Below are 20,557 nucleotides of genomic sequence, written 5' to 3'. Positions count from 1 at the left end.
TGGCCCATGTCGATCTTGCTGGTATACATTAAAAGTTCCCTACTGCACATTAATATAGTGCTGTTTCAAACATTACTATGTTAACATGCATTAGGGAACTTTTTTGCCTCCTCTAGCAGGTTTGACATGTACCAGTTAATGCACAACATGCTAGTGTGCCCTAGAATTTATATCCCTTGTGTGTGGACTAACACACCATGTAGTGCAGCAGTTGCAACATCATATACTGCAATACCAAGAGCCACACTCAAAAAAATCTAGATTTCATTTTCCTGGAAAGAATTTGAAATGGGGGTTGCTAACAAACCCCTGGTGAAGAGTTAATCTCAGCTCAGCTTCCTCCTCGTTGCAGAGGAAGGGCTATGACTTGACTGAGTCAGCAAGAGAGGGTGACTTATCTGGGTTAGGATAAAACTCAGTAATGCCAATGCAAGTATTCAAAAATCATGTGATTGGCTGAAAAACTGAGGTTTAAAAAAAATAAATGTAGGGGTCTGGAGCCCTTAAGGTGCATTCATGTCACATTCTCAAGTTTTTCTCTGCAACTCCGAGTGAGATAAACTTGTTGTGATGGTGGTAGTTTTTAAATGAAGCTGTTTCTCATGTAATCACCTGATTCCAGAAGCTAGGACTTAAAGAAAATCACCAAATAGTGCCAGAAGTCCACACCACGGGTGATAGGACTGGGCTGAACCCCAGGTGTGAGCAAATTTTCTGTTTCTTCTCCTTCCTTGTTTGGATTTGCTTCTTTGAAGAAAACAAAACAGCCTGTTGTGGTTAAAAATGAGGTTTCCTAGGCTGACCCTCTGGACAAGTCCTGGTTATGTCTGGTGGGCTAAACCATGTTAAGCAGAGTTAGCCTGAACTAGCTTTAAAGTGCAATTCTGCTCTGAAAAATTCTGGTGGCACCTGTATAGCCAATAATTCTGAGAGAGAGAGAGAGAGAGAGATTCAACTCTATTTCAGGGATCCGCAACAGAATCTTTATGAACTAAGTTCCAATTACAGGGCCAGATTCTTTACTTGTTTAAACCTTTCCAACCTCACTAAAGCCAGTGTTTAAGTGAGGGAAGAGTTTATCTTGCAGAATCTTTATTAATTTAATCAAGACCCCAGCTGAGTTTGCAGGACTGGCAGTTATAAAACTATCATTGTACTTTCAAACTGAGCAACTTTTATCTGAACTCAGAGAGAAACAGTAACTAAGGAACCCTATGGTGCTGGTTTTAGTTTTATTTTTCACAGCAGAACCACTGCTTTACATTGTATTTAAAAGCAGTCCCCAATTTATCCCCATTCAAGACATGGTTTGAATTAATGGTAGAACTACTGTTCAAAGGAGTTGCCTTGCAAGAAATCGTGAGGATTAAATGGAAGATGCTGATAGAGCTGTATACTCATGGTATAGCTTGTGTCTGTTCATTATTACTGCTTTTTTTTATTATTATTATTATTTAGATTGCTAGCACTACACAAAATGGAATAGGCACTTTTTCCTTCATCATCTTTAGCTCATCCCATCCTTTATATTATCTCTTGCTTATCCTTCTGCCACTGGTATGCAATATAGTAACAAAGGGCTATGCTGCCCTCAGAGCCTTGTCAGGACAGCTCAGCTCCTAACAGTATCTTAGAGGGCTTGGCTACACTTACGGTTTGCAGCGCTGGTAGTTTGCAGCGCTGGTCATCCAGCTGTGCAGGGCCAGCGCTGGTGTGTGGCCACACTCACAGCTACCAGCGCTGGTGTGTGGCCACATTTGCAGCGCTGTTGGGAGTGCTGCATTATGGGCAGCTATCCCAGCATTCAAGTGGCAACAACTTGCTTTTCAAAAGAGGGGGGTGGAGGGTGGTGTACTGTGACAGGGAGCGGGGAAGAGAGAGAGAGAGTGGATTTTTGGAGCCAACAGTTTAGCTTCCTGGATTGAAAAATCACAAAATGTTCATGAACCCTTGGTCTTAATTGCAAACAGCCTGCCTCCAACGCTGTTTCTCTGTCAAGCAAACATTCTCTCCCTGCCTCTCATTTGATCGTTCACAGCCAGGTACAGATAGCTCCTGTTTGCTGTGATCAGTGTTTGTTTTTTAGATAAGCAGTTCAACGGAGCTCCGATTGGAGTTCACAACAAAACAAAGAGAGGCTGCATAACAAAACAAAGAGAGTAATTTAGTTAAAAGCTTTCTGGGATATCTCCTTATTCCCTGGAGGCCAATAAAAGCGCTGGTGTGTGTCCACACTTGATGAGCAGCGCTGGATCACCAGCGCTGCAATCGCTACACCCCAACCTGGCCAGGTGTACAGCCAGCGCTGCAGCCAGGGAGTTGCAGTGCTGGATGTGCCTTGCAGGTGTGGACGGTTACTAATTGCAGCGCTGGAAAGCCTCTACCAGCGCTGCAACTTGCAAGTGTAGCCAAGCCCTTAGAATTCTGTAGCACCGTTTATCCAGAGATTCCACAGCAGCTTGCAACAATATCCTGTATTCAGAAATACCTCTGCCACCCCTTGGCAGAATACCTCAAGAGTTTAACACCACAAAGCATTAGTATCCTAGGGTTTAGGATAAGAAGTGAACATTACTTAAAATTCCCCCTGCAGTTTCAATAGGACAAAGCAGCTTCAGTGTAAACAAACACTGGAATTTGTAAAGAATTTCATGGCAGCCCCCTCTTGGGAGAACGGCTCTTGTGTAACTAAATCCCTCAGATGGCCAGGTCTTCTGTTATGCTTCATCCCAAAGACTGGCACTTGCCACAGAATGAAATGAGGCACTGGGTGAGCAGGACACTTGAAGTGGAGGGGCCTCATTCAAATGCTGAGCAGGCCTTGGGTTATTATGAGCTCTTATCTCAAGGTGGTTTGGCAGCAGATGCACCTCTGAACATTTTTTTCTCAGCAGTGGGTACAGCAAATCACTTGGACTTTCATGCTTTTCCTAGAGCCAGGGAGATTCATTAACCTCATTATCTTTTTAAAGATGTGGTATTTGTCCATGATGATATATAAATACTCAAATACTTGGTGGGGAGGGGAAGAGAAGAAAGTCAGCACAAACTTTGTCCTTGTATTAATTCGGATATCCCACCTACTCCAGCCACTTAGCACAAGTTCTTCTATTTTCCCTCTCTCTTCCTGCTCCCCACCCCAGAAAAACAAAAACCTGACCCAGAAAAAACCCTATTTTGGGTATGCCACGTGTGTTAGATGTGACTGTGATTTGAATCATATTAATGTTTTCTATCTGTATTTTTGTTAGGTCGTACAGGAGAATGAAAATGTTGTCTTCTGCCTGGAATGTGCCCTCCGGCATGTGGAAAAACAGAAGACTTGTCGGGGACTGAAAATGATGTATCGTTATGACGAGGTCTGTACAATATAGTTTGCATTCTTGAGGATGGTGATGCCAGATGGCCTCCAGAGTTGGATATTTCAGCCTAGACTTATTTCCTGGCTCCTGCCTAGTCTGACAGAGGCTCCAGGTAGTCAGGAGAGCTTGCATGCAATTTCTGGTAGAGCAGGAATATGCTTAGTGCTGGTATGTTGGCCATCAAAACACTATAAATAAAAAGAGAAAATACAAGATGACATCAGTTAGAAGAGAGCTGTAACTCATCATCTGTAAAGGTGGGGAGTATTTGGGGGGAGGTATTTATTGGGTTGGGACCCTTGTAAATTATGATGTACTTTCATTTGTCAATTTACAGTAACTTCAATACAAGCTCTCACTAAATTAAATTAAATTTGACTTACCATGATTCCAGCCTGAATCTTTACTGGTAATCTTGTAGTGTTGGTGGATGGAGTCACAGTAGTGATTTGAGGCAAGTTAGAAACCAAATCAGCACAATGTGATTCAGTAGTTTAGGAGTGATGCTGGAGAACAGAAGGCTTAACAATAGCAGCAGCAGAGCAGAGAGGCTGCTGGACAGAGGGGAGTTTGGGAGTTGTACTTGTTCACACATCAGGAAGAAGCAGTTTGTTGTTGGCAGGAGCGGCTCTGTGTAATCGGTCTTTCAGTGTTCCAAGCATTTTGAGAGACTGATCTTTCAGCTGTTTCTAATGCATGGCTAGGGCTGAAGATTTGGCACAGCGATGAAAATATCATGGGTAGCATGACTTCACGTTTGAGTGAGTAATCCCAGCCCAATGAAGGGGTGGAGAGTGAGCCTGTAGTGGTCTTGCCCTAGCTCCCCATTCCAGGCATTGCACCCTCGTGCACAGGGGCGCAGTGCCACTCGTGTCTCTTTACTCTGTTGCCAGATTCTCTACAAACTACTGTAGTTAGAGCTTGGAATGTAGTGCAATGTCTCCTTTTCCATTTTCAGACTGTTATCTTGGTTTGGTAGGGGGCTGAACAGCCAATAGGATTGTTTGAGAACCTTCTCAACCCTCACAGTCCTAAGATGCTGAACAGAACATCTCTGCCAGGGTTCTGTTAATAGGATTGCTTTTAAAACCAGCATCTTAGGCTGCTGGGGGAAAAAAAGAAACAAGATATTATTAACTTTGTTGTTTTTTTCCCCTCTCTGACCAGGAACAAATAATCAGTCTAGTCAATCTCTGTGGGAAAGTCTCTGGTAAAAATGGCAACATCGAGAACTGTATCAGCAAGCCTACACCAAAAAGAGGACCTCGTAAGAGAGCAACAGTCGACGTGCCATCATCTAGGCTTTCATCCTCCAGTTCATCCAAAAGTGCTTCAAGTTAATCCTGAAGATGCCAACACTCATTTTGTCAATTTATATATATTTTTTTGTAATTATTATACCATAGTTTGGAGTACTTGCTGTAGAATACAAGCTGTCTTTGCACTAGCTCTAAAGAAGATTTTCTTCTGGTTTTAGAGAACTAATTTTGTTTTAGCATTAAACTGTTGAATTTTTTTTGTACTTAGGATAGTTATATACAGCAGTCAAATTTTTTTAAACTGCCGTATGTTCACTGTTTTAAAACCGGCAAGGGGGCTGATAAAATATTAATTTGTACTGGCCCTATGGCTGAAAAAAGCCTTTTTTGGTAACTGTGAAAAAAGGCTTTTAACCCATTTTTGAATAGGTTAAAGTTTGATGTGTTTTATAATTTGTTCTCCAGTCATGTGAGCAGATTTTCTAGAGAGAAAAGGGATAGGAACAAAACTTGAAAGAAATTGCTTTACTTTGGCTGTCTTTTATTCTGTCACAGGCAAGATGAGTTTTGTAATTTTTTAAATTGGAGAATACACACTTTCTTTGGGAGGTTATGGCAGCTGAAGATGGACTTTGTTTCCTAACCATAAGCAAAATGAGGAGATTTGGAGTAAATATGTTCTCTTTTACCAGCACATCACTATGCATCTGTTTGAGGGAGGGTGGGTGGGGGGGAGAGAAGGAAAAAGACTGCCTGCCTTGAGGGAGTCAAATGAGGGAAAACTGTGCCTGATTTCATTAGGAAATCCATTCTGTTATTTTTTGGTGCTGTTGGCTACTTTATCAAAAACCCTTCAATAGCATCCTTTAAAAAAATAAAAAAGTGATTGAAGCCATAAGTGCTTCTTTGTCATAGACGTGCAATCTTTCTAACATTCCATTTCCATTCCACTGCTGTTTTTCACATCTCTACACAGTCAGCATTAATTTTTGTTTTGAATTTTTCATTATCTGATCACATTTAGAGCCACTAGCAGGTCTGCATCTTTCTTTTGAATGTGAAAATGCATTTGCTCTCATCTTGTCTATTTTTTCTCTTCATATTGTAACAAAAAAAATCACACCTTTTGTACATACGCCTGTAAATTGTTTTAAATACTTGAGCCTTTTCTTGGGGTGGGGGGTGGGGTGGTATAGAGACAAGATGAAGAAAAGCCTTACGTTTCACTTTCTTCATCGGTTGGATTGGATGCTTACAGGGTTTTTCTTGTAACATTTATAAGTGCTGCTTACATCACTGAACAACAACAAAAAATAATAATGGAGTAGCTGTTGCCCTTTTCTGGTTGTGTGTACAGTATGTGTGGAATAAAAAAGGGAAAATGTTTTCACAAACTGTTTTGTTTCATAATTGAATTCAACAATACCGTAGCTACCCATATTGCACTGAGCTTGCCAGTGGTGACTGTCAGGAAAGTCCTAATACAATTTGTTGGTTGTTGTTGCAGAAGACTGAACTGTTTTGGAATATTTAACAATAACATAAACAGAGTCAAGTGTTTTTTAAATGTGGTTGTCTGGTTTTTATGGCCTTGCTGTGTACTTTTCCCTCTTGACAGTAAACTTCTGACAATGGCTTACAGTTTGACATTTAATTTATTAGCGCTGCTCTGCTCTCTTTCCTTGTAAGGAAAGACTTCATGTTGTTTATTGCCAGTTTTTGTTTACTTTTCAGGTTTGTACTACAAGGTTTAATAAAAACAAAACTTTTTTTGGACACTTTGTCTGTCTTCTGGGAGGTGAGTGAGTGAAATAAGCTATTTCTTTAAGAAAGGGTTAGACTTCTAATCTCATTAAGTTAATTTATCATGCAGAAGTTTGTTTCCAGATTTAATTTCACAGTGCTAAAACAGGAAACACACTACTAAAAAGCAAGCAAAACAGCTGAATCCTTAGGAAACTGGACAGTTCCCAGCTGGCTGGATGTAGGGACTACCTCTTTCCAAGCCACTAACTACAGTGAAGGAGGAAGGTAATGGCTGCCTGTTGCCAGTCACCTGTTACTTTTAGCTTCCTCAAGCTAGATTTCCCTGTCCCTCAGTGCAGGAGCAGCTTCATACTGATAAAGACCCTGAGAGCCTCATTCTGCTTGTTAGGAGGGCAGATCCACCCAGATGTTTAGTGTGGACCTTACACAAACTTTGAGTTAAGTCATGGTGCAGTCATTTTTTTCCCTAATTTTTTCTATCAAGATGTGGTCAAACTGAAGTTACTGTAGAACAGGAGATTAGGCAACAAAGCAAAAGCTGCATGATTAGGTTTTCTAATCACTAAATGATTCTCCCAAAATACCCATTACAAAATTAACTTGCAGGAAATGGTTTGGTATAAGTAGGAAGACAAGGCTGGGGTAGAAATACTTTATTAAAAGAAAGGAGCATACTTATAACAGTGCTAAGATGGCTGCTCCACGAGAAGGGTAAGATTTCAATGTGCAACTCCCATCCCTTGGTAAGTATCTATTTCATTTGTAGCTAAAGTTATCCCAATTAATTCAACACAGGGGGAGTGGATGCTGCTGCATCAGTGTCTTTGGCAGCATGTAAGGTTTTGTTTGTGAATCTTCTATATTCAGCTACATAGCTCAAACATGCAGATGAGGAATACTGTGATATCAGTGATAAGGAATCTCAAATAAGGAATTTAAAAATTAGTCAAAGTATCCAATCTCCCTGTTAGTTCTATACACAGTATATACAAAGCTTGACTGCTCCAAAAAACCTCAAAACTTTAATAATAAAGTGTGTGGTCTAGGCAATTTAAAAAAAAAATCCATATGGCTGGCAACATTAGACTTTCATGATTAGTTAACTAATTCCTACAACATGGATGAGCTCTTCATTCATTCAAAAGTCAAAGATTCTTAGAAGATATGGTGCTAGGATTCAAACAGTCTGAGAGTCACTTTCATCACTGACATCTGAAGTACCTTTTCTTTCAGTATTTACAGCAGCAAGGGCAGTGTCCACTTGAACTTCCTCCTCATCAGACTGGATAACAGGAGACTCTCCTACTTCACTGGTACCCTGGCTGGCAGAGTCAGTCCAGGTTGATGATGAAGACGACAATTTTTGCCTTAATTCAGACTGGCTTGGAACCTGGAGGCTTATTTCATTCTGACAGGTTTTGGATTCAGGCCCTTCAAATAGTAAGGGGGGAAAAAAACACATCAATCAATCAATTGAGCTGGGGCTGAAATGCTGTTAATATTAAAATGAGCCTGCCTGCGACCTACCACCTTGCATTTGGGGGTGAGGGGGCACAAAGTGGAAACCCAAGGGGCCTGTAACCTGAGCTCTGCTGCCCAGGGCTTCGGCTTTGACCACAGGCCCCAGCAACTCTAACACCAGCCCTGCTGCTCCCATTAAAACAGGGTTAGGTCCCACTTTGGGGGCCCCATCCACAGTTTGAGAACTGTTCTAAAGCTATACACAAATGCACTTTCCTCCTGTACACAGCCAAATTTCCCATAGCTGTAACTTAAATCTGAGGGAGCAAGGACAAAAAAAAAGTAATTAAAATATATTAACTGGATGATTTTGTCTTGGTTAACATATGTGTATTTTGTATTAGGAGAGGGGAAAATTCAGTGCCCAAACTAGTTAGAATGCCTGTTGCTGAAAGGTTAAGTGTCAACTAGTTCTAATATAAGAGCAAACAAATTCACCCTACCCCCTAGCTGTAAAATTCCATACGGACAGACAATTCTACAAGGAAGGAAGGAATTATAGGGGATGGGAGAAAGGGAACTTTGGTTAAAATGGTGCATTGTGCTCACCCTGCCAAGGCTAGAAAGCATCTTTTCACATATTGCCCAAGCTCAGTAGGCACTAAACTGCTCTAGGGTTGATTCTTGCTGTCTCAGCTAGTCTCACAGAATTAAGTTAACAACCAAAGAATAAGAAAATACATTATATTACAGTAGCACTAGGAGGCTGCAACAGAGAAGTGGAGTCTATTTTGCTAGGCATTAGGGCAGAGATTGTGTCTCTGTACAAAAAGTTTGCACTCCAGACAAAGGGTGGGAAGGGAAATGGTGGCACAAAGAGGGGAAGTGACTTATCACACAGCAGGTCAATGGCAGACCCAAGAATAGAACCCAGATCGCCATAGTCCCAGGCCAATATCCTATCCCTTAGACCACACTGCCTCTTCATGCAATACAATTTTGCTTATTTGACTGAGCACAAGCTGGTGTAGGAAGCTAGTAACTGAATATGTAAAAGAGTTGGAAACATTTGCACACAGTATACATGAAGATCTGGAACAGGCTCCCACCAGAATGCATGTGGGCAAACAATTTTGTTTTAAGAGAGCATGTAGCCCACAGCATTTTGTTTGCTTATCAGTAACACAAAGAACCTACAGGTTGTATCCTATAAGGCATTAGCTTAAGCCTAAGGCTTTGAGGCCTATGAACTCTGGCACAGATAAGTGACCAAATGGTGAGCTTGAGTTTTGGGGAATTGGGAATAGCGTGCTTAAGCGGGAGATTCTGTGCAAAATGATACCAGGTAACTGCAGGAACACTGAACTTGGCTATTTTATGAGAGAGACCTTGACAGATGCTTAACCACAAACTTGCCTTGGTAACAAATTGATGTATATGGTAATAAGCTAAAATCATTAATATACTAACTAACCTATAGGATAAAGACTCCCTAATGTTATTAGGGTGAGGAAGTTAAATATAAACAAGGAAGATGAACATTAGTATGAATATTGATGACAGACTTTGGCCCTCTAATAGGCCAGACCACACTGTAAGGCAGAATCTGGACCATCAAACTTATTTGCCACACCAGGGACAGAGCAGGATCCCCAAGAAAGGGGGTGAGTATATGTGAAGAATGGTACAAGATATTACTTTCTATTTTTGCTACCTTTTTATGTGGTTTGGAGTGTGCGTGTCTTTCCTAATTGTGTTTAAAGTAAGTGGTTAAAGCTTTGCCCAACCAGATATTGAATTTGATACCCTTGATTCTGGGACTAGAGTCCTACCACCCCCAGCTCTTCTAATTGGAAATCAGTAACCCCTAAAGAATCAGGCAATAAGAGCTGGTCAAATCTATGAGTGCAATTGTAGGACAGGGTAGTTTGGGATGATGGGGGCAGGGCTCAGTAGCCCTGCGGGTTCCTTTGCTTCTGGTTTATTTGATGTTGGGTGGCTGGTTCTTGCTCCTCTGCTCAGAATCTAATTGATCACTCTATGTGGGAGTCGAGAAGGAATTTCCCCACCTTCCAGGGATACAGAATGCATTAGTGGATTGTCTCAGCAGATCTTTCTCCAACCACGAATGGTCCATTTGCCTGGATATTGTGAGGGACATTTTCCAGAGGCGGAGAACTCCCCAGATCGACCTTTTGTGACAAAGTACAATAGGAAGGGTCCACAGTTCTGCTCTCTTCACAGTCACCAGCTGGGCTTACTCGCAGATGTGTTCCTTCTCCCCTGGAAGGACCATCTTTTCTATTCATTTCCATCCATTCTGCTCGCACACAAGGTCCTGTACAGCAACAGGGTAAATATCCTGGCCTATGCAGACGATCTGGTCCTCATTTCAGACAACTCAGAGACTTTCCAACAAATACTCGATGTCACCAGCCGGGTTGCCAACTAGCTGGGGCTCCACTTCAATGCTAGGAAATGTGCATCCCTGCATACTGACAGCAGTAGAAGGGACTCAGTCCAGACGACACCGTTCCAGATCCAGGGTGAACTCTTGATCTTCCTGGAGGATGGACAAGCATACTAACATCTCGGCACGCCCACAGGTTTCCGCGTCCAGAAGACACCTGAGGTTACCAATGCATGGCGAAGGTACCTCTGAACGAGGTGGATAGCACCATCCGACAGCTAGTGAAGAAGTGGATGTTTCTTCCCTGGAGCACCAGCAATGAACTGGTGTACATTTCACACCGGCAGGGCGGTGCCAATGTCCCTCAAATGGGTGATCTGTGCAACATTGCGATGATCAATCACGCCTGCTGCCTTCTGATGTGCCTGGATGCCATGGTGAGGAACATCACAGAGAGTGCTCTGCATGATGTCATCAGGAAGCGAATCATCAGGACCCACTCCAACCAAGATGTTGCCACATACCTGAGCGGCTCCCTGAAAGGCAAATTTGGAAGAGACGGGGGAGACTGCTTCGCTTTAGACTCATCCCTGCAATGCTACGCAATGACTGGAGAAACATATCAGCTGCCACTGGATGTGGTGCAAGGAACGCCAAGAGCTGGGAGTCCTGGTGCCACCAGTGAAAAATGCAGAGCACACAATCATCACTCCGAGAGCTAGAACCAAGCTAGAGAGCACCCTGAAGGATGCCATCCCCCTGGCAGTAGACGGAAAACCTGAAATGGAAGCCAGACCAGGGGAAGGCCTTGGAGGTGACATGCAAATGGGACTTCAGCAACCACTTCCTCCTCGGGGGCAGCTTCACCCAATTTGCCAACTGGAGGTTCATCTACAGGATCCATCTCAACTGTGTCCTGCTGAATTGAGCCATCTGCCATGGGAATTAGGACAAGCGATGCAGGAAGTGCGGCTATGCCAATGAGACACTACCCAATGTCTTGTGTAGCTGCAAGCCCCATTCCAGAGCCTGGCAGCTGTGCCACACCACCATCCAAGATCGCCTTGTTAGAGCCATCCTGCCACGTGTAGGGAAGGTGGCTGTGACACCCACCATCCCCAGAACGGACAGCCAACTGCGACCGGACATCACCATCACCAACAAGGACAGGAAGAAACTAGTCATGGTGGATGTCATAGTTCCCTTTGAAAACAGGATCCCGGCCTTCCATGACACCTGAGCTCGAAAGTGGGGACACCTTGAGAGCTAGAGGTTACGAAGTTCAAACTCTCATGCTGATTGTCAGAGCCCTTGGCCCATGGGAACCCAGTAATGAGCGAGTGTTGCAAGAATGCAGAATCGGTCAGTGCTATGCTCGGCTGATGCAGCAACTCATGGTGTCAGACACCATCAAGTGGTCAAGGGACATCTATCTAGAACACATCACCAGACATCAGCCATACCAGGAGAGATGAGGTCGAGTGCCATTGAGAAACAAAGTTGGGAAAGTAACTGACATACCTCCGTGATGGATTGTACAACCTATCCTAAATTCTCAAATACTGAGGGGCAATCTTCACTCATTGCTATATTTGCATTCCACAAATTATTCTTAGTGTAACCTTTGAGTGGGGTACCCATTAATACTTTAACTGTATCACTGAATTTATTAATCTGCAGTATCCCAAATTAAGGTTGTGTACTATATGTATCTTATGGCTTTCCAACCAACCTTTTTACTTTTGAATAATTTAAGCACTATCCCCAGATGTCCAGGCACTCTTTCCTTAACCTGTGTATTATATAATTTTAACATCTGTAAGTAGTCTGTTCCAATTCCAACCACGATAAAGTGTTGTTAAATGCACAGACACGAGGACACTTTAAAACACAATCCTCTGAATTAAGTATCAGCAATAAGAATGTAGACACTTCATGCTAACCAAAGGAAGTTAACACTGTTACAGGGTAAGTGTTTTTCATATCCAGGGCATACAACTAATCTTGGCAGGAGGATTAACCCCTGGAAATTTTACCCCTTCACCCCATCCTGCCCGGTTTGTGACAAACTTACCCTAAGGTAGAAGATGGTTTCAGACAATCAATACATTAAGTAAAACACTTTCTTTCCTCTGAAGTGGCAGGTTGAATATCATTAGGTTTAAGGAAAGTTATTCTTGACACCACTTTTCCTAAAAAAATTCTGTCTTTACAACTTTTTTGTTTGTTTTTTGAGAAAGGCATTTTGGTGAGAACAAAGATTTTGCTGTACATTAAAATTTTATTCTACAAAGTGCAACTGCTTGAGTTGACCAAATATCACTAATCTTCTGCAATCAACAGCTAAACTGCTCAGGCATGCTACAGTAAGAGGCCCCAGTACATCTCCATATATCAAAGTATGTTAAATCACACTGTCTTAACGTATTAAAAAAATTCACAAAGGATATAAAATAATGTAATTGCTTTAGAACAGGGATTCTCAAACTTCATTGCACCACGACCCCCTTCTGATACCAAAAATTATTACATGGGGTGGGAGGAAGAAATGAAGCCTGAGGCCACCCAAGTCCCACCGCCTCTGGCTTTGCACCACCCAGGACAGTGGGACTCAGGCTTTGGCTTCAGCCCGGGGTGGTGTGGCTTGGGCTTCAGCTTTGGGCCCCCGAGCCCCAGCAAGTCTAACATCAGCCCTGGTGACCCCATTAAAACAGGGTCATGACCCCCAGTTTAAGAACTGCTGCTTTAGAATACCAAGTCAGTACCTGAAAGCAAAGAGAAACTGAGTGAGTTTTGATTTAAAGGGAGGAATGACAGCATTCCTCAGTAGTTTTTAGAGAAAAAAGTTTATAACACCACCTCTAACATGGCTCAAAGAAATGTATTTTATAAGCTACTTACTGTCTGAATAAATAAAACTAGAGTACAAGTTGAACAGAGTACCAGATCATATAAAGTAATTCTGAATGTCTCAGTCCTACTGCAAGTTATTCTCTTGAATTAGTAAAGTAACATACCTGAATACACCAGTGTAGAGAAACTCCAGAAAGACAATCATTTAATGCGGAGTTCCAGCCCAAACATCTCCCTGTGAGTCTTGACAAATAGAGACTACATCTTTGAGTAGCTTTTGTGATGAAAGTGGTTATGGCTTACTTCAAAATGACAAATTCAAGACTAGTTATAGGAAAAGTATTCTACTTGAAATAAAAAACTTAACTACCACAAAGAAATTAAAGCTGTTATTGTTGAAGTTCAGTGTGATTATATATAATTAAAATGCCAATTGACAACTTTTTTATATATATAAAGCCAAAGATCCTGTAAAAGAGATTATTTTCCCACCTAAAAAAACAAAAATGTAAAAGCCATCTAACCCCAAGACCCTCAGAGGGATGCCTAGGGCCAGAGGAAAAAAAAAGGTCTCCTGGAAAAATCATGCAGCTTTGCAGTAAGCTCTTATGCATCATGATTGAGGTTCTGTAGGAAATACTAACCTTCAGAAAACAGATACAGTATGAAACACTATACATTCTAGATTAGAGTCCTAGTGATTTATTAGTGCAAGCACAACTAGATAATTTACAAGGCATGCTCTAACTGTTCATTTCATACCCAAAATGGGAGATAGTATGCTATCGTCCTCTCCTGAATTCAAGAAGACATCTAGTGCTTCTTGGTCAGACATATCCATCAGGTCCATCTGTTCCAGCATGTCCACATTCACCTCCATAGAAGACATACTTCCTATTGGCTCTGCAGCAATAAACAATATGAGTGAATTGACAATGCAGCACATGTTCTAGGCAAAGACCATCAGCTTTGTAATGTAATTACAGTCTTCCACAATTGCCACATTACTATACTGCACCCTTGATTATTAAACAGCTATTCCCAAAATGTGATATTACATACATTGGCAAACAAGGAACCTTGATTATTGAAAGGAAACAGCATTGCTAATCAGAAACAAGGTATGATCTTGATAACAATACAAGCTATCGTATTTATAGCTTTTTTTATATGAATTATAAATAGCTTCTCAGGGGCAGTCTCAGAACCTACAAAAGCAGGAAAGACTTGTTTCTTGCTCTCATTGTTTTAGAGCAGGCTGCCGTCATTATCTTTGCAAAAAGGTATTTTATTAGTACTAATATTTGTATTACTAGAACCCAGAAGCGGCGGGGGGGGGGAGGGCGGGATGGATCAGCATTCATATCACACTCCCCCTCAGTACCCGGCCCAAACGGGAAAGGTAATGATCCAACCAAATTCCGTTACGAGTCCTGGTCATATGCCACCTGAGGCACGTTGTGCACATAAGAAGAAAAAGAAGATAACTCAGAAGTCACAATGAGAATCAGGGCCCTGTCATGTGGGTGCTATAGGAATGCCTATGAAGAGACAGACCTGCCCAAAGGTGCTTACTAATCCAAACCTTTTCTTCTTCCTGTGTCACAATTCTATTCCCCACCTGCACATTTAACAAAAATCTCTCAAGAAAGAAAATGTACAAGACTAGACAATGTACAAGTATCAACACACAGAAGTTGTGAAAATGCAAGGAAGAGTTGTAATTCTCAAAAGGCAGGTGTTTTCTTCCCATTCAGCCCACCAGTGTGATCAGTGGTAGCAGATTGTAGTGCAGAGCCTAGACCAGGGGTGGCCAAACTTACTGACCCTCCAAGCTGCAAATGACAATCTTCAGAAGTTCAAGAGCCAGGGCAAGCCTGCCGGTGCTCAAGGCTTCAGCCCCGCAGGAGATGTCTGCCCAGGCTTGAGGGCTTCAGACCCACTCCTACTGAAGCCCTGAGCCCCAACAGGTGTGCCCCCCAGATTTCTGCCAGGGTTTGCTGACCCTGCTCAGTCTCATGGTACTGCTGGGCCCACTCCCTGCACAGCAGCTGCTGAAGCAGGCAAGCTGGGAGCTGCAGACAGAGCCACTCCCTTTGCTGCTGCCTCTCCCCATGGAGCTAACGCAGCTCCCACTCCCTGCAGCACTAATACCTGTGAACCACAGGGAGGTGTCGCTGAGGATAAGGGAAGGGCATGACTCAAGCTGTTGGGGGGGGGCTTTAAATTGTGTCCCTCCCCCTCCCCCCCCAGTCAGGAGGAACCAGTCATCTCTGGCAGAAATCCCTAGCCCCACCACCCCGCCCCAGGGCAGAAGCCTCAAGTTCCTCCCATCCAGTCAGGTAGGCGGAGAAAAGGGGGGTGGGGCTCTGCAAGCCACATTTTAACTGTAAAAGAGCCACATGTGGCTCACAAGCTGCTGTTTGGCCATCCCTGGCCTAGACAAATGTCCAATGTATTGTCCCATATGGAGACTTCACACCATTAAAGACAAGTGCAAACTTCTGATTAGTATCAGTATAATGCCAACACCAAATTCTTGAAGAAACATCTTTCCTTTAACCTAATAAACGTATTTAAAAATTTACAGTGACTCCTCGCTTAACGTTGTAGTTATGTTCCTGAAAAATGCGACTTTAAGGAAAACGATGTTAAACGAATCCAATTTCCCCATAAGAATTAATGTAAATGGGGGGTTAGGTTCGGGGGGAATTTTTTTCACCAGACAAAAGACTATTTTTAATACCGTACACAGCAATGATGATTGGGAAGCTTGGCTGAGGTGGTGGAGTCAGAGGGTGGGATATTTCCCAGGGAATGCCTTTTGCTAAATGATGAACTAGAACTCGGCTGAGCCCTCAAGGGTTAACACATTGTTATTAATATAGCCTCATACTCTACAAGGCTGCACGAATCGATGTAGGGGAGACAGCATGGCAGACAGAGACAGAGAGATGTGCATTGCCCCTTTAAGTATGCTGACCGCACTCTAAGTACACTGCCTTTTAAAGTAAATTAGCAAGTTGAGACAGCAGCTGCTTCCAGCAAGCTCCCTCCGTCCTGAGCCCTGTCGTGTCCCACCCCTGCTCTATGGAGATGGAGTAAGCGGGAGGCAGGAGGGAGGGGGACACCCTGACATTAACCCCCCTCCTTCCCCCATACACACAGAGCAAGCAAAAGGTTTCCGGGAACAGCTCCAAGGCAGAGGGCAGGAGCAGCACATGGCAGTGGGGGGAGGGACAGCTGAACTGCCAGCAATTGAAAGCCTGCTGGGCAGCTGCCGCACATGGAACTTAGGGGAGCGGGGAGCTGATGGGGGGCTGCTGGTCCACCCTGGTTCCAAGCCCCCACCAGCTAGCTGCAACAGGCTGCTCTTTCTGCAAGCAGTGGACAAAGCAGGCAGCTGCCAAATAATGTTATAAGGGAGCACTGCACAACTTAAAACGAGCATGTTCTCTAATTGATCAGCAACGAAACAATGTTAACCGGGACGACTAAGTGAGGAGTTACTGTACAAATACTTTCAGCTGCCCCCGAAAGAAGTTTGTGTTTTGACTCTGCCACAATTATAGTACATTAAATAAAGCAAAGATTAATAATGACTAAAATAATTATTTTTATAGCTTTCATATGAACTTATTTACCTTTTGTTTTGCAGTAAAACTCTGACTATATAACAGGTAAGCCGAAGAAATACCTTAAGTATGCATATTACTAAAAGTCTCAAACAATGCTGATGTCAGTGTGCAAAAAGAGATGCACCCCTACTCCTTCCTTTGATTACTTTAATTTTCCAAGGATAGCATATCCCCGTCTTTCACACCTGCAGCATATTAAAATACTGTACTCAGCAATAATTATGTTCTTCCTTGACTTTGCAAAGATCAAACAAAGATATACCCATTTCTCTCCTATAACACACTGCATTGCCGTGTTTACTTACTGTGCACTTTATTAATAAAAGTTTCAAAATAAAAACAGTACAAAAAGAAACCAAAACAATCCTCTCACTAGCCTTCTAGTTGTGGATCTATGGATTAAAGTGGAGGATATTTCAAAACTTGCCTCGTCTCTCTGCTATCTGCAGGTATCCTGTAGAAAGGTATTGCTCCATATCCTGCTGGAAGGCTTCTTCAAAGAACTTCTGACGCTCCTTTAGCTTCATCTGCTGGGTATGCTCCATATCCAACACCTTCTGGGCATGCTCAGCATCTAGCTCAGCTGAGGACCAACAATAAAAAAAAGAATATACACTATTAAAAAAGTAGAAACATCTGTAAATTTGCTTTTAACATGACTTATCAGAATCACACCAACAAATTATGTAAGTGTATCTTCTCAATCATACTCATATTTAATATAGTATTAATACACAAAAAAAGACGACCTCCTCTTGAAACATTCTGTCTCACTTTCTAGGCTATTTTTAAAGAAAAGGACACATTTATCATTCAACCCAACAGTTCAAATTATATGTACCTCATCTGCACACAACTGATCACTCATCACAGTCACTGAATTCTAAGACCCATGGATAAACTAAGATTGGATCTGAATCACTATGTACGGTAATGAATAAGGGCAATAATTATAAGATGTTATAGCATCATTTCTGCACTTCCTGAGTATTGCAGATAGTCCACTTTCAAAATCATTACTCCCATAAGGCAAATATGGTATACTATGAGGTACTATAACCGGATGCCCCAATATTAAACTGATATAACTCCAGATTTCTTGGAATGAATAAACTGAAACACTTATTGAGTACAGACTTCAAATAACGACAGTGTCAGAATACTGCTGAGTAAAATTAGCAATAATGCTGTTATGCATATTTAATAAACAAATTAATGTCAAGATGTTATAGTCTTCATTTTTGTGTCTGTAGAGTGAGCACAGTTGAGCTCACTTTGAAACTTCAAAATAATGATGCCACATCAAATAATAAACTGTCAGCTATTCCCCATTCTAACAGGGTAAGAAAGTATACTTCTTATAATTCTCTTAACAAAAACTTAATTCAGATACTCATGGCTGAGATGTTATATTATCATAAAATATTAGTAATGTAATTAAAAAGAAAAATTAAAGATTTAAAAGGCGGGACACTCAAAAAGTCAGATTCCTGCACCAACCTTGATCAACCTTGGAGAAATCATATAGGAGGTCCAGAAAATTAATCCTACTTGTCACCAGTGCTCTAAGTGTATTCAAGATTTGGAACAAATGGAAGAAGGATGCTTGAAACCTCCCAAGTTTTCAGACATATAGCTGCTTTGAAGGATACGTCTAAGAAAGATACACATGAGACACACCATGAACAAAGGCAGTTTAACATGCCTTTCTGTGCAACCATGGAGAACCTTCATGTAGCAAAACCCCTGTGGGTTCCACTACACACAGAGTAGGTCAGAATATGAAGAACCTATGAAGGGCAATGGATTACGTTGCATGGAGCCATTCTGTGAGTGCAAGTGGGGCACAGTCCATCATATGGCTGAAGTAGCAACTACAGAGCACAACTGCTGCCACTGAATGGTCAACTGTGGAAAAAGTTTGTGATTCTGGCTCTGGACAGAAGCCAGGATTTAAGTATTAGAGAATTCACACTTCAATTGTTTCAGGTGGCATGTCTGCAGTGTGGGTTCAGGAAAAAAAACGGAATAGTGTCAACAATGTTTGGGATGTTATTCACAACTATAAGGGCTGGAAATGTAATCTGTTTTTAAATAAAAAAAATAGATTCATCCAACAGTTTCTGCAGAGCTCCCTACTTGCCAGGAAATGTTTCTGTTTATTAGTGCACGAATGTGTCAACTCTGAGCTATCAGGATAGCGAAAACCATGGGGGTAGTGTGCTGTCTAGCATCTGTTAGGAGGGTGCTTAGAGTACAGTGGATGGCTGTCTTGCAGTATGATGGTGGATGAGGAAGAGGTGCTCTCCTGGACTGTGTACAGAACCAAAACAGAAACTTGTAATTTCCCTAACATTAGTAAGAAGGATCTAGCGAAGAGTCAAATATTAGTCCCAGATGCATTAGATTTGGTTTGGTTTGTAAGTTAGTATGTAAAGTTTTAGCAGGGGCAGTTAGTGTTTGATCTGCTTTAAAAGCAAAAGAGGATGAGGAGGCTGTAAAGGAAATATTTAAAATTACAGGTAAACATGTGAGGAGATACAAAGGCAGAGTTAAAGTACATGCAGGAAAATTATAGGATAGCTTTGAATTTTTTATTTTTTTAAAAATAACATTCTATTGTCTTTTTTATGATAAATATAACGTAATTAAGCTAGAATTTCAAGGTTCTTTGTCTTGAAATTTCCTCTCTCTTAAGTAGAAGATTCCATACATGTGGAAAGTGATGTGCCAGTTGTGCCAGCTCTTGCCCAGTCTGTAGGTGTCAGCTGAGCACTGACAAACTCATAGCTGGAAACCAAACTAGCTCTCCTGTACATTAGTTTTGTTAAAACAGGTATTAGTCTTATAAGAATGTATTGAGTGTTTAGACTCTATGAAATGCTTATAAATTGCGCCATGCATTAATCTCACTTGTCATGTCTGTATTCCATGCCATAAAAATATGAAAGTTTTGCTTTATAACTTTGAAAACATTTGCTCTGAACTTGTGAACCCAGGCATGAAAATTGTCCCCCCTCCCTATTCAGGCGGCCTATGAAGATTAAACGGCCCATTAAGGAACATCACAATACAAAGGACTGGTGAATAGCACTATCAACACCTTTGAAATGCTACATGCAAGGGAGCTCTTCCCATGTACTGGAAGGCTAAATGTAACATAAAATAGGGTCACAAGTAAAATTTTCATCTCTTTGCTGTTTGAACTCACAGGGCAAATGACAATAAACTAAGCCATAGTTCCCCAGTGGTTACCCCTGGGTCTGCTGTGAAAGACATTCTGAATCAACACATTACTGCTACACCTCTGTCATCTTTAAGAACCATAGATGGTAAGTCATTTGTGTGTATATGCTTGCTGGCATTAACCTGTAAATAACTCTGTTCTTATTCCTAGTTAATAAACCTTTCTTTAGTTTATTACAGGATTGGCTACAGCAGTGTTTCCCAAATTGTGTTCTGCGGAACACTGGTGTTCCACACAATGTGAATAGGTGTTCCATGAAAGAATCGTAATTTAAAAAAAAAAAAAAAAAAAGGTCTTTAATTTTTTTTTAATTTTAAATTTGGCATATTTGAAGCGTAGTTTACAACTCTTTTTGAATGACTATAATTAACATAAAACTCTTTTTCCGGTTATTGATAGATCTCGTATTGAATATCATGGCTAAAAACGCGGCATGCAAGCATGTTGACGTCTACCCCCTTCGGGCATGTTTCAGTTAGTGACGTCATACCCCTTCCGCTCGCACACACCATTCTCTTTACGTCACGTTGAATATAACATTCACTCAACACGTTCAATCC

At 41.7% G+C, this 20,557-nt stretch overlaps 2 protein-coding genes across 10 annotated transcripts in view; one reads left to right on the top strand and one right to left on the bottom strand.

Annotated features, from left to right (window-relative positions):
- JARID2 (jumonji and AT-rich interaction domain containing 2) overlaps positions 1-6,397 on the top strand; it is a 183,164-nt gene extending 176,767 nt beyond the window's left edge. Inside the window, exons 16-17 of the mRNA XM_039525970.1 lie at positions 3,252-3,359; positions 4,530-6,397. Coding sequence (XP_039381904.1) covers positions 3,252-3,359; positions 4,530-4,703 — 282 coding nt within the window. The 3' untranslated portion in view covers positions 4,704-6,397. The remainder of the gene's footprint in view (positions 1-3,251; positions 3,360-4,529) is intronic.
- DTNBP1 (dystrobrevin binding protein 1) overlaps positions 1-20,557 on the bottom strand; it is a 175,724-nt gene that overhangs the window by 23,359 nt on the left and 131,808 nt on the right. For 7 of the 9 annotated variants that reach the window (XM_039525973.1, XM_039525972.1, XM_039525974.1 and 4 more), the window contains exons 8-10: positions 17,178-17,333; positions 13,875-14,015; positions 7,610-7,819 (exon numbers count right to left, since the gene is read on the bottom strand). In XM_039525973.1, coding sequence (XP_039381907.1) covers positions 7,610-7,819; positions 13,875-14,015; positions 17,178-17,333 — 507 coding nt within the window. Of the gene's footprint in view, positions 1-2,406; positions 3,551-5,568; positions 7,820-13,874; positions 14,016-17,177; positions 17,334-20,557 lie in introns of those variants that run through there. The other 2 variants (XM_039525977.1, XM_039525976.1) reach the window with 2 other exon arrangements.

Source organism: Mauremys reevesii, linkage group 2 (genome assembly GCF_016161935.1).
Source record: "Mauremys reevesii isolate NIE-2019 linkage group 2, ASM1616193v1, whole genome shotgun sequence".
Lineage (NCBI taxonomy): Eukaryota > Metazoa > Chordata > Testudines > Geoemydidae > Mauremys > Mauremys reevesii.
This window is presented reverse-complemented; position numbering and strand designations above follow the sequence as displayed.